This window comes from Drosophila suzukii, chromosome 3 (assembly GCF_043229965.1).
Source record: "Drosophila suzukii chromosome 3, CBGP_Dsuzu_IsoJpt1.0, whole genome shotgun sequence".
Taxonomy (NCBI): Eukaryota; Metazoa; Arthropoda; class Insecta; order Diptera; family Drosophilidae; genus Drosophila; species Drosophila suzukii.
The window spans coordinates 88,538,440-88,555,908 of record NC_092082.1 but is presented as its reverse complement, the minus strand read 5'-3'; the positions used below and the strand labels follow the sequence as shown (position 1 = coordinate 88,555,908).

General features: G+C 43.7%; 1 protein-coding gene across 2 annotated transcripts in view; it reads left to right on the top strand.

Annotated features, from left to right (window-relative positions):
* LOC108012036 (rho guanine nucleotide exchange factor 17) overlaps nucleotides 1–17,469 on the top strand; it is a 29,612-nt gene that overhangs the window by 1,410 nt on the left and 10,733 nt on the right. For both annotated transcript variants that reach the window (XM_065865417.2, XM_070995815.1), the window contains exons 2-5: nucleotides 9,267–9,421; nucleotides 9,491–11,085; nucleotides 12,574–14,762; nucleotides 14,976–15,579. In XM_065865417.2, the coding sequence (XP_065721489.2) occupies nucleotides 9,358–9,421; nucleotides 9,491–11,085; nucleotides 12,574–14,762; nucleotides 14,976–15,579 (4,452 nt within the window). In that variant the 5' untranslated portion in view covers nucleotides 9,267–9,357. The remainder of the gene's footprint in view (nucleotides 1–9,266; nucleotides 9,422–9,490; nucleotides 11,086–12,573; nucleotides 14,763–14,975; nucleotides 15,580–17,469) is intronic.

Genomic DNA, 17,469 nt, shown 5'->3' with positions numbered 1-17,469 from the left:
ATTGGGGCTTAGCCTCAGTTGTGAAAAGGGGCAGCGGGGAGGGGGATGGTGTACCCAGATAGATGTGGGTTCGGAGGAGCAGGAGATGCCCAGCGCCGGCACTTGTGCATTCGATCATCGGGGCACTGAGGCAAGAGCCATTCGCATTCGCCCAACCTCTTTCCTTCAACTAATTCCACTACTTATTACAGTCCTAATCATCTTCACACAATCCGAAGTTTAGGGAAACTTATGTGCTATAAAGCATTTTGTAAAGTTCTTAAGAAGAAATATCTGTCTGGTACAAAAAAATAACCTTGTTCTCAACCCTCATGAAACTAGAGGATACACCAGATTTTCAGTAGACGAAACTAAAAGGTTATATTTGTTTGGGTAAATTGTACTTTTTACATATCATAACCTTTTTTAAGGGCCTATATTCTGAGCACTTGATAATAGCATGTCAAGATACACCATTTTCCAATAGGTAAAAGTGAAAGGTGATAATGACTACACATCATAAAGTTTTTAGAAGGCTGAGAAAGAGAATTATGTGGTATTGTATTGGACACTATTAAGCCATAAAAATTACTACATAATAATGCTTTCTTTACTGATGATTACAATGCATACTTCCTATTCTTAGCCCTTGATATACTATATTATCAATAAACATAATTTTACAATGAAAGTGAGAGATGGTATTTGTTAGCTACATTGTTGAATTTCACTTTAAAATAGTTTTCTAAAGGCTAAATAATAAAATGATATGGTGGGTTTTTTAAAATTTAAATTGAATACACTTTAATATATTTCCCTTAAAAATTCCAAATAAAACTTTTCTTAAAGCCTTAAATCTTATACGTAATACACTTTTTCCATAAATTCCCACTGGTAGACTTATCCCCTTTTTATTTTGAGTGTAAGTTGCACTCTTCTTCCCAAATTGCGTCTGCCAAAGTTCGGGGTGAAAACGGTGAATAGAGGATGAGTTTGAGGTAGAATGCCGCGGGGGATGCGTTGGCTAAATTGGGGAATGAAGTGCCATTTGCTCAGTGGGACAAGTTGTGGCCAAATAATGACTATATTAAATAACAGTTAGCAAACATTATTGCATTGGCCGTCGGCTGTGTAGCATAGATCTGGCCGAAAGGCATGGGCAAAGAAAATTCAGAAATAACACAGAAACCCGCCTCGAAATGCTGGAGAAGATGCAGCCAGTCGCCTTTGAACATTTGAACGCTGTTGGAAATGGCAGTAATGTGACCATTTAAGACCTCTTTCTGATGTCTTATGGAGTGAAAACGTCCTGCTGTGTGAAAACAAATTATAGGCATGTAATGTTGCATGTTACGTCGCGACTCTCGAGCAATTGAGGATTGGGTTTGGGGATTGGGGATTGAGGATCCGGAGGAGATCTTTTAGGAGCCGGGGATAGGCTAGCTAAGCTCAGTCAGTGCTGCAACACTCAAAAGTTAGCCCGGTCGGGCCAGTTGGGCACTGGGGACTGGGGATTGGGGATTTTGACTTGACGCTGGCTTTATGCTGATGCTGATGCTGGTCTTTCAGACCCAGACCCCCAGACTCAGGCCCAGACTCTTTGAATCTTGGATGTGTTTCTCCGTTTGTCTGTTTGCTGCCTGGTTTCTTGGTTTCTTGGTTTGTTTGTTGGCCCGTTTGAGAGTGTGTGCTGGCTGGTCTAATGCTCTCTAACTGCTTATCAGATCTGTGAGGATTGCGCAAAAACGATTTCTGTTTTCCTTTTCGCCCGCCTGCTCTTCCTCCTCCCGATTTTCCTTCTAAGACCTATGCATACCCTTTGATGGGGTTTGTTACTTGGTCCAATATGTCACACTTGTATCATCCGAAGTTAATCTTAATGGTTGATCTTGAGAGCCGAAAAAAACTTGCAAACTACTTAGATCTACTGTCTCTGATTTATATGGTGGGAAGTAAAAATGGTTTTAGAGTGTTTTCTTATATTGTATATTTTAAGATCAAGTTTACACATTCCCTTAGTCGTGTTTTAATAATAATAATATAAGACTCATTATACCTTATGACAGCATAACACTATTAATAAAGCGTATTCGAATAATGGGTAACCCATTCAAGTTGTGACACCCAAAAAAGTATCAAATATCAAGTAAGCAGGTGTCTGTGAAATTAGCTAGTTAAATAGACATAATTAATTGATTTACATTTTGGCAGATTTGATAAGAAAATGCTTGAGAAATGTCCATACCCATTTCTTCTTCGATTAAAATGGGATCACTAGAGTAAAGATTGAAATCAAATTAAAAGACTAATATTGAGTGTTGGGTATTTTAGATAGGATCTGCATTCCAAGGCGTGGTGTTCTTTTATTTATCAAGTTTTATGTGGGAACTGAACCTTTTATAGGGTACCCATGATTCGTTAGGCCTTGGCTAACCTTTAGAGTAATATACTTATTTCTTGTTTTCTTTCTGTCTGTCTATTTTGGATTTTCAAACAACGAATGCGATTGCGACGCCGCATTTAAACGAGCACTGCAAGTCCAAAGTTTTCCCGCTCGCCGGTTGCTGTTTTTGTTGTTGGTGGTGGCATTGCTGTTATTGGCAAGACAGATTCAGATTGAGCCCAGACTCGAAAATAAAGTAATGAAAAGCTAAGCCCAACAGCAGAGCTGGAGCTCCAGCTCCCATTGCCCCTCATGTGCGACTGTCCTGTGCCGTCCCTGTGGTGAACTTTTATTGCCTGGTCGGGAATCGGTAACTCCCTGCCCCCATCTCCGAATCCATCTCCCATCCCATTCCAATCCCCATCTCAATCCTCCTCCTCCGACTCCTGGGGGAGGTGAGAAAGTGGCAAACTGTCGCTGGGGACAAGTGGTCCCTCCAAGCTCATATTCGTATATGTGCCAGAGCTCAACCCATTACGGGGCCTCATATATAACAACGTCGTCTCTGCCAAAAGAGTTCAGCGCTGAACGGCCACGCCCCTCAGCCGGCTAAACTAACAGCTCCAATGGGGCAACAACAACGACTTCAACTCCGGTGTGCGGCTGATTAATAGGGTGGACCCATAAGGCATTTTATGGCCAATAAAGTGGGTACATTTAAAGAACATTTTGGAGATCATAAGAGGGTCATAAAATGGATTTTCTTATATAAAATTAAGCTTATTAGTTCTCAAACTCAAGTTAGTTATTAGATAAATATATAATAATAACTCACTCAAAGTTGTATAGGAGTTTTTTCTTATTTATTATATTCAAAACTTAAAACACGTTTTAGTAGTCAGTAATGAAAGGTATTTCAATTTTGAGTTTAATGTATAGTATATTGTACTTATAAGAACGGATGCTGGTCTTTAGATAGACAATACCTTTTGGGATTAAGCAAAATAAGCAAATAAATCACAAAGCTTGTACAGTAATCTCTAGAAAAGTCTCGCTTTCACTTTCCAAGATTGTTTCATAGGGGAACCCCTATACCATAATATTTCACCAATAACCGGGGACCACCCCAATGCTCACATGTTACATTTACTGTTTCTGTTTCGGCCGCTGTCCGATGATGAATGCGGCAAGGCAATTTGAGTGATACTCACGACCTCGTCAGTAGTTAGCTGCGACCACGCCCCCACCGCCCAAAACGCTATCCATCTGCATCTCGGCATGCATTTAGCATTTAGGCGGCTGCCCCGGCAGCGAAAACTTGGAGTCCGGAACCCGAAAATTAGGAAACGACGACGATCGAACTTTGATGGGACTACACCTCCTCCTGCGGCCACCTTTCCACCGACCCTTGTGCATATATCAATGTGGAAACGGGGGTTTACATAATTGAAATGCATCAGTGGAGGCCTGAGAATAACTTTCATATCAGATGGCTAATCAGGCATCCGGGTTATGCAACTTGTGGAAATACATACAACATACATAGTTGGGGAATCAAATATCCGTAGAGTATATATGTAGATCCCCCTTAAATGCTCATCTCTCATGCGCAATTATCTGGAAAAGTAACTCAAATATGAGATCTTGGCATTCGGCCGTAGTTACTATTTGATTAGATAACAAAGTCTGTTGTTGAATTCTTGGTAGGTTAAACGATTAAATGATGTCGGGAATTAAATGTAGGATAACATCAACAATGAATAATTACCAACGCAGTACGAAAGAGTCCTAAAAATTATAAAACCCATAATTTCATATTATTAAAAAGCATTAGCAGAAATAGTTAACCAAAACAAATTTCGTTTTATATATAATTATACCTTAAATTTCTTATAGGTCGCAAGCCGAGAGTATTTTTTCTGATTTTATCGCATCTTTATACTTTTCTTGACTCATAACTGCTTAAGCTGAGAAAAAACCTCCGGTAATCTTCTTCATGCGGAAATAACCCACTTTAAAAGTGGTCTTAAATGAACCTCAACTTAATCGCTGATTAGATAAAGAACTCTTCAATGAACAGCATTTTATGAAAGTGATTTCGCCGTTTTCGCTGAATTTCGATCGGCGGCTGATTGCCGGAGAGTTATCACCCAAATCGATGTAACAATCAATGGCCAGAGATTTTCGGTCCATGTTGCTGTTCAACTTTGACTCTCGACTGGCATCATCTGGGGATCGGAGTAGGAGTCGGAGTCGGAGTCCAAGAGTCGGAGGCGAAGTCGGGGTCTTCCTGCACTCTGCACTGCATCTGCAGTGCACTTTCATAACACAATTTATCGCTGTCTGCTGATACAAGGCAGCAGATACAAACTACAAAATACCGCTCATAAAAACTTAAATCGAGTTAAGTTCCGCTTCATTGTTCGGACGGGCCAAAAAAAAAAATCAAAAGAGAAACCAACAACAACGGGCAAACAAATTTAATATGTACTAATTGAATGTTGTGCAGCTCCAGCTAAAGACCCACTTCGGCCAAAGCTTAACTCCCTCTCCATTCCCAATCCCATTTGTATCTGCATCGCTTCTACATTGAGTCGGGTTCAGCCGGGTTGAACTTTAGGGTCACTCCGGCAGAAAAACTCAGAAACTCGGCTCGTGAAAGTACGAAATCGAAAATCAAAAGTGAAATGTCGAACCCTGGCCCAGACAGGCAGACTAACTGACTAACCGACTGACTGACATAATTCCAGCTTGGCCAGCCAGATTTTGGGCTGCTCCCTAAGACGAATGCCGATTTCGGAATTCCGAATTCCGAATCCAATGCATCTGGTATTACGCGCCTCGCCCCGAGAGCCAATTTTTCTCCGCCTTTGCCTCGAGGTGTGGGTTACGATTTTGTGGTTTCTACGGGTACTCGTCCCATGGGTAAAGCACTGGGAGAAAACCCCTATATTAAGCTAAAAAACAGCTATTGTTAGTAGAGATATCACAAAAAAATCATTGTTTCTATCGTAACCTTAAAACTTAACTTTATAAAGTCTGATAGCACTGAAACTCTTTGATCTTGAATCTTGATATGTAATAAAAAATTTATAATTAGTTAAATATTTTTACAAAAAAGTATCCCAATATCTATTGAATATTATTATGAAGTATAAAATATTGAATTAAAATGATGTTACTCACAGTGCAACAATACATTGTTCTAACTACCATATAGCAGAGCATTCTCCAACTATGTTTAGTATCGGATGTCCCTTAGTCTCATTCTAATGTTTTTCCCTCCCTCTCGCTCTCAACCAAACCGATCTGAACTTGAACCGAAAGATACGATTTCAAGTTGAGCTCCACAATTGATGGGGGGTATACCCATAATACCAACTGGGAGAATCGTTTGATTTGCAATGCAAAAGAGACTGGCAAGGTCTGTGGGCCAGGCCACTCTTGATTTCAATTCAAGTCCAAGTTCAGGTGAGCGATGGATATGAAAGGCGCGCTGCGTTGTCGCCTACGGTCGGGGATTTGGAATAGCTTCCTCTGGAGGTGTGCAGATATATATCTATATATATACACAGAGAGTATACCTTATTGAAAGGGATCTGCTAGATGCGCTCCTAATCCCATCATGACTGGAGGTGTTGCTGATATGCCGCTGAAAAGCTGTGCAGATTAATCATAAAGTCCATAACAAAGAAGTTTTGCATGCCGGCGGAGATGTGGATATATGTACCTATACCTATGGCGATGTGGGATGTGCAGCGGGGGGCTGGGCATCATCTGGCACGGATCACGGATCCCGCTGTCACGTGTCAGTCAAAATGACTCTGGCACTCTGGCAATCTCGGCAATCGCGGAGGGCAGGCCTATGAAATAGTTACGAAAAAGAGCGAAAAAATAGGTGTTACCCGGGGGGCCGAGGAGCCGGCTTAATTGTTATTATTGTTCGGAGATGGAAGCCAAGAGATGGAACCGCTTCTGCAGCTGACAGCGAAATGTTCGCAACATGTCAAAACTTTTATGGTTTTTTAATGGTTCTCCATATAGATTTGGCCAGAGTATGATTTTAATTGAATTTGTGTTTATTTATGAGTGGCGGCGGCAAACTATTTATAATGTATCTTCCCCTTACACTCCAATTGGGCTCTTCTTTTTTTGTCTCTTACATCTTGTTTATCTGTGACTTCTGATTGCTGACGCTCGTTTTGCCTTGTCGCCAGATCTGATATCTCTGCGCGGGGTTTATCTGGCCAGGTATTCCATGGGCAAACACTCAAAAAACTTGTATATTTATCAAGAAGCTGGCGTACACCAAAAAGAATTCACAATAAACTCACGGATTTCTCGGGGACAGTTATGTGCTAAAGTTGTTTTGGAGGCTTTGAGCTCTCTTGGCAAGCAGATAAGTTAAATCAGCTGCTCGGCAGTTAGATCTCATTATTCCGGCGACCTTGGGGCGCTTCTAATTGCGCGCTACAGATGGGATGCATCTGTATCTTTTGCTTTGACAAGTGCAAGTCCAGCTGCTGATAAGCTAGCTTCGGCTCTGGCCGGTCTATAAATATACCCAACGGAACCCAAACCAAACCAGACCGCATAGATCTGTGCATCTGCATTCCTGAGTGATTACGCTGCGTAAGATACATTTGTATCCGATGGACTAACACCCCAGAAAACTTGGCTAAAAAATGCCTTACACAAAATTCAATGTACACACGAGAACGTCCAACGTTCATACCTATATTTGTGCGCGTACAGAAAGTTTCATAATTATTGGATGAGCAAGAGTTGAATAATAAACACATTTCTGGCTTTGACAGCTTTAAAAATACATTTTTTAATGGCTTCCCATTTATTGTATTAAAGTGGTTCGGTCAGCGTTATTAATAATGAATTTAAAATGAGTTATATCATTATTTACCCCTTAATTTAAGGGGTTCTTCTTTAAGTTTTACCTGTCTTATGCTTTCGTTTCGCACTGTCCACTGTACACGGCACTGCAATTGTTTCGCCACGAGCATCTTTCACTCAAAGTATCTTCGGTGTTCTGGTGGAAAAGATATTTTTGGTTCTCTGGCGGAATGATATTTTGGGGACAAATGTGTGACTCCCAACTAGCGTGATATTTACACCCCGAAAAGTGTTAGCTTTTGGCGCGGTTTTATTTTAAATTCTTTCGATTTAAAATATTCTACATATCTGATGTTACTTTGTAAATCCTTTTACAAGTTTAAAAGTGCTTCTTTGCTGTATTGTTTTCCTTTTTAATTTCTTCCCGTCCATTAGAAATACTTTCAGGCCTGAAACCGTTTGTTTATCATTTTAAAGATAGCCAAGAAGCTCATGCAAATCTCTCCTTAAACAATGTTCAGCTGATTGTAAACTCTAGCAGGCGATTTTTGTGGCCCGAACAAAAAACTGGAGACGTCTCCGGCTTGTGCAACATGCTCTGCTGTTTGTTCAACATCAATTAAGATTATAGGAAAGCCACTTGTTCAGCAGAGAAAAAATAAAAAACTGAAAAACAAAAGCAACAGCAGCCAGGCAAAGAAAAAGTCTTCCACTGAAACAAAAGCCTGGCCAACTCGGGTAACCAATCCCCGAAAGACAATGGACACGCCAGTGGATGCAACAAAAACGGGGGAAACGAACTAAACATATTTAATGACAGCCAACGGATAGTGGATGGTGGCATTAGTGGTACGGGTATTATATATAAGGAGGGGCATGTCATGGTCATGGCTTGACTAGCATGGTCTGTGCTAAAAATTCGCATGCGTAACACTCGGGTTCCGTTCGAGGAAATCGAAAGGTGGCAGTTCGGAGGCTGAGGCCAAATGGTTATTATCTTTTGAATGTTGCCATAAATACCGGGGGTAATTAAAAAAAATCTACAGAAATAATTTGTAGTTTTCGAAATAACATCAATTATGTGAAAAAAAAGAAGCACAAATAAAATATGGAGATGGATTTCGAAAGCTTATGTGGGAGTTGAACTTATTTTTATATCCCTCATATTTTCTCTGGGATAATTTATCTGGTTGTCAAATTATTGTTCCCCAGAAGTATTTTCAATATTTAAAATATTAATAGAGCAGAAAATTTGTTTACTACATTTTAAAATGTTTCTATTGAAAGACATCCATCGTCATACAATAATATCCCATTTTACTGTAGCCTCGATCGCATTGGGAATGAAGTATGCGCTGCACCGGACAAAAATAGATCGACAGTGTGCTTTAAATTTGAGGCACTGAACTTTACTGCGAATACACTCAACCGAATCATCAGCTACTATAAGATCAAAAACAAAATGCCGGAGGCACGTCAGGGATGCATTACATATGACATTCCCTCACGAGGAAAATATGAAGGTCTACCGAAGAAAACTTTTTATTTAAACAATGAAAATGAAAGCAATTGGAAGAGGTGAAGAATGAAGAATAGCAGAAATTTGCATGAAAGTTCGAAGTTCAGTGCTTGTGGCATGCTTTTGGGCGAACATTTGCAATATCCTATAAACAAATTAACAATGGGGGGTATATAGGAATTCCAAATAACTTAACCATAGCAAGAAAATGTTTTAAGATATTATTTTTATAGACTTTTCCTAAGCTTTGCATGATTTATGGTTGTTATACATATTTTTAGGATTTTATTTAACATTATATTTATTAAATTCGAAAAGAATTTTCCTTTAACACTTCTAACATTCAAGTTGTTTGCCTTAAACGTATCTTTCAAAGTGTTAATCCAAACATATATGTATGCGTGCTATACAAGTTTATTTTTAGCTTATCAGAAGATATAAAAATGAGCCAAGGCTAAATATAGGCAATGTCTTTGCTTAATAAGTTATCAAGTATTTCAAAGGTATATTAAATATATTATCTTTTGTATTATTTAGGGACTTGAGGACCAAGGCACTTCAGCCCATAGAAGTTGACCAGTCGGTGAGGAGAAGGACCAAGAGCAGTCGCCTGATATCCTGTTGCTGCATGCGCCACTCCACGCGAACATTGGACAGCGAAGTGATCCATTTAGAAGGGGAGGCAATTAGTGGTAAGATCGGAAGCACAACTGTGATTAGCCAACCCATAACTTGACTTACATTCACCTAACTTTCAACAGGCGATCAGCAGGTGCCGCACCTTGGACCACTGAAGCTGTCCAGCTCCTTGCCCACCACTCCGCAGTTGGGACAACGGGTGGTGCGAGGACGTGGCTACAAGAAGCTCTCATGGAATGACCAGCCGGCCCGGGAACCATCCATATCAATGATCGCCCAGGGCCAGGAGGCCAGGGCCAATCCGCCGCTCACCTATCTCAGCCACAACAACAACAATAACAATAACAACAACAACAATGATGATGATGAGGAGGTGTACGATCCCATTGCCAAATACTTTGCCAACACGCAGCATCAAAAGCTATCTCCTCGCATCGCTGCGAAAAGCTCACGGATTCTCTGCGAGAATTGCTGTGGGGAGAGGCAGCAACAAGTTGGCAGCTCTATGGACCGCCAAAAGCAACAGCAGCAACAGCAGCAGCAACAGCAGCAACATCAGCACCAGCAGCAGCAGCAGCAACAGCTGCCGTTTGGGGACTACGATTCAGTGTCCGATTTGTCGTCGTTTCGCTTTGTCTTCGATGGGGAGGAAGTCGATTCCACGAGGCGCGTATTAGTCGATGCTCATTATGAGGATGCCGCTGACGATGACGATGACGTTGCGCGGCCGCCGGTTATAGAAATAGAAAAGCGGCAGCCAAACACATCAACAACGAAAACGGAAAAATCAACAGTGGCAATAGCAACAGCAACATCGTCTTTGGGAGACGCGTCATCGCCAGTGTTGTCCCTGTCATCCGAAATCAGCGACGAGTCACCAGCAATTTGTTGTTATACAATTGACAAAAAACTGTCACAGCAGCAGCATCTGAAGCAGCAGCAGCAGCAGCAACAGCAGCAACATCTCAACCAGCAGCAGCAACTGCAACACTACAATTCCTGTGCCACCGTTAGCCATCGAAGCTATCGCCATCCGCCACCAGTTCCTCCTAAACCGCGTGTCTATATAGAGTCTTCTGTATCCGATGAACCAGCTCTGAAGACCCGACGTTTGGTCTGCCATCAGCAGCAGCAGCAGCAGCAACATCATCATCAACATCAGCCACCTGCCAACTCCCCTCACTTTCCACCTCGAATCTATCCCGCCAACAGCTGTTGCCTCCCCAAGGATTACAATCCCTATGCCTTCGAGGGAAACTTCAGCAATAACATCAATTACAATTGTCGTTTCGGTTCAAGTGGGGATTGCACATGGGGATTGCTGAAGGGGCCGCGATCCCTATGCTATGATCGACACGGCCGCCTGACCTTCGACTCGGAACCGGAACCGGAAGTGGTGGTAGAAAAGAGCAACGGAGTGCAGAAGTCGCTGAGTGAATCGCGTTTGCAAGTACAATATTACGCAGAGCCCAAAGTTCCTTACGATCCGTATACCGACTTATCGCGTGTGACCGCTAATGTTATAAACCCCGAAAGAAGCGACCGGGAAAGTACGTTTTCTCTGCCCCTGCAACACAATCGTGAGTGCAATGCACTGACCCAAGTGAATCCCATAAACTATAATCATCTTAACCAAGTTAAGCGGAACCATATACTCCTGCCCTGTCACTGCAATTCCCATGTGGATGCTCCATACGAGGTTAACAAGGAGAACGGGGTAAGTTCTGGCCAAAAATAAAGAGTACTATGAAAATGAATCGGAAAAATTAAAGAAATAATCAACCGATCTGTTCAATGTGATAAAATACATCGAAAACATACGATGAGTTAAGATAATATAGGACCCAAAATGGATGAAATGAGAAAGAGCAAATAAACCTCTAGCAGATATAGATAAAATGTATATTTGTATTTTCCGATACTCGATGGCCACCATTCATCACCGAACTGTCAGGGAGTGCAATTTTCAGCCATAAACCTTTTGTTTTGATCGATTTTATTGATCCCATATATCATATAGTTACTCGTACGTTTTGTTTTCCGTTCAATGGGAAAAGAAAATATCTCTCGGAGATTGTAGTTGGGGCCAGAGAATAAGTCATATATGTACGGATGGATGGATGGATGGGCACCACCTGAACGGCACGTTCTGCCGCTCAATTGGAGAGTTCGGGAGAATGTGGGATTTTAGCCTGTGATTTGTGTTGCTTGCGAGAGTTCTGCTCACCAGAAATCTCTTTGGTGGTATTGCTCTACTTTTGTGTTATTTGTACGATTCTTTTAATGCGTGCACTAGGAGAAAAAGTTGGAAGTACTAAATAGGTCAGGAGTTCTTTTTAGTTATAATATTTCTTTATAACACTAAAGAAACATACTAAGGAACTGTTATGATATGGGACTTTTATAGTATACAACTTTATCAAGACAATGATATTTCTAAATAACAAAACACCCATACCAACTTTCTAGCGGTGTATTGTAAGTTGGTCTGTCCGCTCATTCATTCCCAGTCATAGCCAAAGATCTCTTGTATTTTCTGTATATTCCGCCTACATACATATATACATACTATATATGTATTTGGATTTAAATACGTATGTGGCATACGTACTTTTATATATGCGGCTGAGATCTGTTGTTTATACTAAAAATATCACTGTGTGTGTGTATGTATAAACGAATCGGCTTAATATATATGTTGGCTTTCCTTACATTGTGTTCTCTTTCGGTTTGCCTGGTGTTGGTATGTGTGTCATTGTGCAGCGAATATAATGACGCTGGGATCTGAGAAGGCGCCTAATATAACGCTCATCAGCATGAGGTTCCGGAAATTGGAATACATAATGCTCATGCCTATTCCAATTAGCATTTCGTTTATCCCATAGGATCCTTTCGGGAAAGCGAATTCTTCAGTAGTTTCCCTTTCCCTTTTTCAATATTACACATACGCCGCATTGACTCAATGTTTGCTGGGTGTTTCAGTGTATCGAATTGAATGGCCAGTGCGATTTGTTTGTTTTTATTTTGTTGGCGGGGTGGGAAGTGGGCTAGGGGGTTGGGTGGAATCACAAGTACGCCCACAGCTAGTCCATAAAAAGACATGGGTGTGGAGAGGGGGGCTGGGCTGTATGGATAATTGGCCCGGGCCGATGAATAATAAACGTTTAACTCGAATTCTTTCCACCCTTTCTCGCTCTTTTTTCAGCACACAATGGAGAAACGACGTAATACCCTGGACCGCTTTCAGCGCCTTGGTTTTGGACGTAAATCATCACCAGCTGCCCCGGCCTCCACCTCCGCATCCACGTCCACGTCCTCTTCCTCGCCTTCCACTTCCGGTCCGGAGAAGCAGCGCAAGACTTCGGATCGCTCGGAGCGTCTGCGCGAGCTAACAGAACTTTTGCGGGGCGGAGGAGGTGGCGGCAGCAGTTCCCGCGCCTCCTCCACACCCACTCCGCCACCACCGCCGCCGCCGCCACCAGTGCCACCGCCTCGAAAGCCCCGGACATCCCACCTGGAGCGCCAGGATACGGGTGCCAGTCACACTTCCGAGTCGGAGGCGGGCAGCATTCATCACAGCAGCGCCGGAGGAGGAGGAGGTGCCAGTGGCAGTCTCAGCACCGCAGCCCGCATCTTTGCCTCGCTGCGGCCAAACACCAGTCTCTCCAACCTGGAGGCCTTCATGCTGAGCAACCGCGAGAAGTCCAAGTCCCCGCCCCCACCTGCGCAGCAGAATCAAAACCATCGACCTGCGGCCAGCAGATGCGTAGATGCGTCGGCCACTGGCGGCAGTGCCAGTTTCGAGAGCACGGCGCTAGCATCTCGGCCGGATTTACGCAGTGCGCACCACAAGGTGGCACCATTTCGCTCGGTTTCCTTTTCGCAGATCGACTGTAAGTCCACGCTAAGCGCTCTAAGGGATCGCCTCAAGCGGGACAAGGCCATAGAGGCACCCAGTCCCAGTCCCACGCCCTCCAAAGAGGAGGAGCATCATCCAGATCCCGGCTGGGTGCGAATACCACTGAAGAAAACCGAACTCAGCATCAATCTGAATTACGGCCAGGAGAAGTCCCTTGATCACGACGCCATCCAGGAGGAGGACATCTTCAGCAACGAGTTGTCCGCCAGTGGCAGCTCGGGCATCCTCTTTCCAGTGGCTGCTACTGCTGCCACCGCCAGCAGTGTGATAGCCGCCCATGCCACCATGGAATCCCTGACGGACACCATTCAATCGGAGAGCGATTGCCTGATCAAGGAGGAAGTGCAGCCGCATATACATCCGGTACTGGAGATCACACCACCCACTTCCTCGGTGAGTGGCAGTGCACCCAATTTGGCCACCTTGATGGAGGAGCAGCTGCCACTGGAGGCACCACCGGATAACTTCCTGCAGACAGCCACCACCTGCGAGATACCAGTGCCCGTTTATGAGTGTGCCGCTCAGGAATGGCTGGAGACCCCGGCCCAGGAATGGGTGGAGGTGGCCCCCGAGGAGTTTGGCATTGTGCCAGAAACCATACAGCCACCCATTCCGCATGCAGCCTGCAAAATCTCACAGACGCCCTCCACTCTGACCACAGCGGTGAGGAGTGACCTGGTGCCCACCATATCGGTGAGTCGATCCTCCGAGGAGGGTGACGAGCTGGCCAAGATCGAGGATGTGCCGCAAGTGGAGGTGGCCACCACGGCTAAGAATCCTTCGGTGGGGCAGCACTGCAAGCAGTACAGCCACGATGATCTGGACCTGACCAATGTGGATCTGAGGAGCTCCCTGGAGGCCATAGCCACACCGCGGCACAGTACGGATGAGCGGCAGAGGAGGCACCTGGACAAGTCCACCAAGCGGAAGGGGATGTACATAGACAATGCGGATTGGCAAGCGCCCACGGAGCCACCACAACGTGGCCTTGCTCTGGACATTGGGGTGGCCAATCTGAATGCCATTAAGCCGGAATCCCCGGATGTGAACACGCCCGGCGCCTCGCATATGTACATCAGCAGTCCCCAGAGCTCCTATTCCTTTGAACTGAATACCCCTGAATTGGAGAAGGGTGCCCCATCCTGGGGCAGCGGCGGATTGGGACGCGACAAGGCCCAATTGCTGAGCAACTTCAGCTGCCACAGCAGCGAGGAGAAGGACGACGCCTCCAGTCGCAGCCTGAGCTTCCTGCGCACCGACTCCACCTCGGACAACGAGTGCGACCGGGCTGCCAGGGAGCGGGAAAGGGAGCGGATCACCTCGAGTCCCACGCCCAGTGGAGGCGACTACGACTACAAGCGATTCTCGAAGCGACCCCTGAGGGGTCCCTATGGCCAGATGCTGGAGGCGGAGATGAAGAAGCCCAACCGGATGCACTTCGAGGAGATTCTCGAGGAGCTGCGCGAAACCGACAGGTGAGATCTATCACTTCTTCAAAATTCGTGGTCTGTGGCACTTGAAGATCATGATTATGTTTATAGTATTTCCTATACGGTTATCTATTTTATTAAAATCATTGATAAATATGTTTATCATTTCGAGAGCGATATCTTAGGATTATCTGTTTTGCTAGGAAGGATCTTTTTTTGAGTACCCATATATACATGATCCAATTTCTTATTTTTCAGCTTGCACCTGCGTGGATCAGCTCCTGGTGGGGCAGCTGGTGGCTCGGGTGGTCCCTCCCGCAATCTGCCGCAGCACTCCAACTCCATGAGGGTGCGCAAGACGAGTACCTTTTTGCCGGTGCCATCGCATGCTCGAGCGGCTTCTACACCATCGCAGCTGGAGCACACCAACAAAGGCATTTCCGCGGCCACCGCCCAGATCTCCGTGTCCGCCAAGAACCTGAGCGAGGCGGAGTTGGATGACCAGCTGCACCACATGAAGCGCGCCGCCTCCGAGGCTCCGGCCCCCAAGTCGCACCACAGCAAGCGCAGCCAGTCGATGAGCACGGAGCGACCCAGTCTGCACCACCATCACAGTCACGGTCACAGTCACGGCCATGGTCACAGCCACAGTCACCATCATGCCGGCAAGCGGAGTATGGATGCGGGATCTGGAGATAAGGCAGGGAAGAATTCTCCCCCGGCTGGAGGAGCTTCGGAACCTGGATCGGGATCAGCAGGAGGAGGCAAGGCGGGCCTTAAGCCATCGCCCGCTTTGTTGGCCGAGCTGCTTAAAGGATCCAGTGAGAAGATGGTCTCCGAGCAGCGGAAGAAGACTATAGCGGTGAGTTTACTTTTAAGAATTCGGAATCGATTCCAGTTCAAGACAATAGTAACCCCATAAAAAACATTTTGTGAATGCTCTGAGTCAGAACTTCCGACTTTTTTGAATTCTTAGAATTTTCTATAAATTGAAACATATATTAAGACATTGCAAATTGTAAAAATTATTTTTATTGGTAATGAAATACATATGGGGGTTACAAAGTATAGCAGATGTTTATTTTGTTTCGAAAATATACATTTATGACGATTTTTTGAGGGAAACTGCACGTTTTATTATAAAATGATTCAGTTTTGAGTAGTCAATTATAATTGTGATGGGGAAATCCCATTCCTACTGCTTGAAAATTTTACGAATTACTAGAATTTTTAAGAATTACTAGATTTAAATTATTTGGAAGGTTTCAAGTAAGCTTAGAACACTGCGCTCTGAAGTATGCTATGATTTACTTACTTTAAGCGGGGCTTTAAAAAATTTAGATCCTTCCATTAGGCAGTATTTCTCTCTTTGCTGTCACTGCCAAAACTTTCCAGTTCCAGCTGAGAGCGAATTTTCTGCGGCAGCGATCGTTAGCTTTCCTCCCTTGCTCCTCTTTCTCAACCCCCTTTCATCTTTCTTGTTGTATACCCCCACACATACACATGTTCAAATGTTCTCACGCTTTTTGTTTTGCTTGCTAAGTAGAAGTGCATGTTGTGGGTGTGGGCAGAGGCAGAGGCAGAGGAAAAGGCTGCGGCAGAGAAAAAAGCAGCGGCGCCATGTGAATTTTGAGGCGCATGCTCCAAAAGAAAAGAAAGAAAACGGTGCGCATTGGAAATGTGTGTTAGTGTGCTAGTCCCGTTTCATTTCGTTTCGGTTCTGTTGGGTCCCTTCGTTCCATTCCACTCCGTTCCAGGCACAGTGGTTGCTTTGAACTATTTTTACACTGGATGCAAATTGTAATTGACTGACGACTGATTTTGGGAGCATTGTGGGTGTAGGATGTGTATTCTTGGTAAATGTGTATAAACATGGAAAAAATGTCTGTTTCGTAGGGTTTTGATTTATGATATAATTATTAGAGAATTTCTCCACAAATTCATAGATCACATCTAAATCGGAAAACAAATGCCCAAGTTATGACATTTAGAAGTGCAGTTTTGGGTTCCCATTCTGAAAGCCTTAGGAATTACGGAAAAATCGAACATGAAAACGGGTTCAAAATCTGACCCTCGCCTAGAAAAAGAATTTAAATGTAGATTATTAGAGAATTTCACCACAAATTCAAGAGGTAACCCACATCTAAATCGGACAACAATTGTCCAAGCTATGAAACTTCGAAGTGCAGTTTTGGGTTCCCATTCTGAAAGCCTTAGGAACTACGAAAAAATCGAACATGAAAATGGGTTAAAATTCTTACCCTCGCCTAGAAAAAGAATTTAAATGTAGATTACTAGAGAATTTCACCACAAATTCATAGAGGCATCCCACATCTAAATCGGAAAACAATTGTCCAAGTTATGAAACTTCGAAGTGCAGTTTTTGGATCTCATTCTAAAAGCCTTAGGAAGTACGAAAAAATCGAACATGAAAATGGGTTAAAATTCTTACCCTCGCCTAGAAAAAGAATTTAAATGTAGATTACTAGAGATTTTCACCACAAATTCATAGAGGTATCCCACATCTAAATCGGAAACCAAATGCCCAAGTTATGAAACTGTGAAGTGCAGTTTTGAGTTCCCATTCTGAAGGCCATTGGAATTACGGAAAAATCGAACATGAAAATGGGTTGAAAATCTGACTCGCGCCTGGAAAAATAATTTAAATGTAGATTATTATAGAATTTTACCACAAATTCATAGAGGTATCCCACATCTAAATCGGAAAACCATTGCCCAAGTTATAAAATTT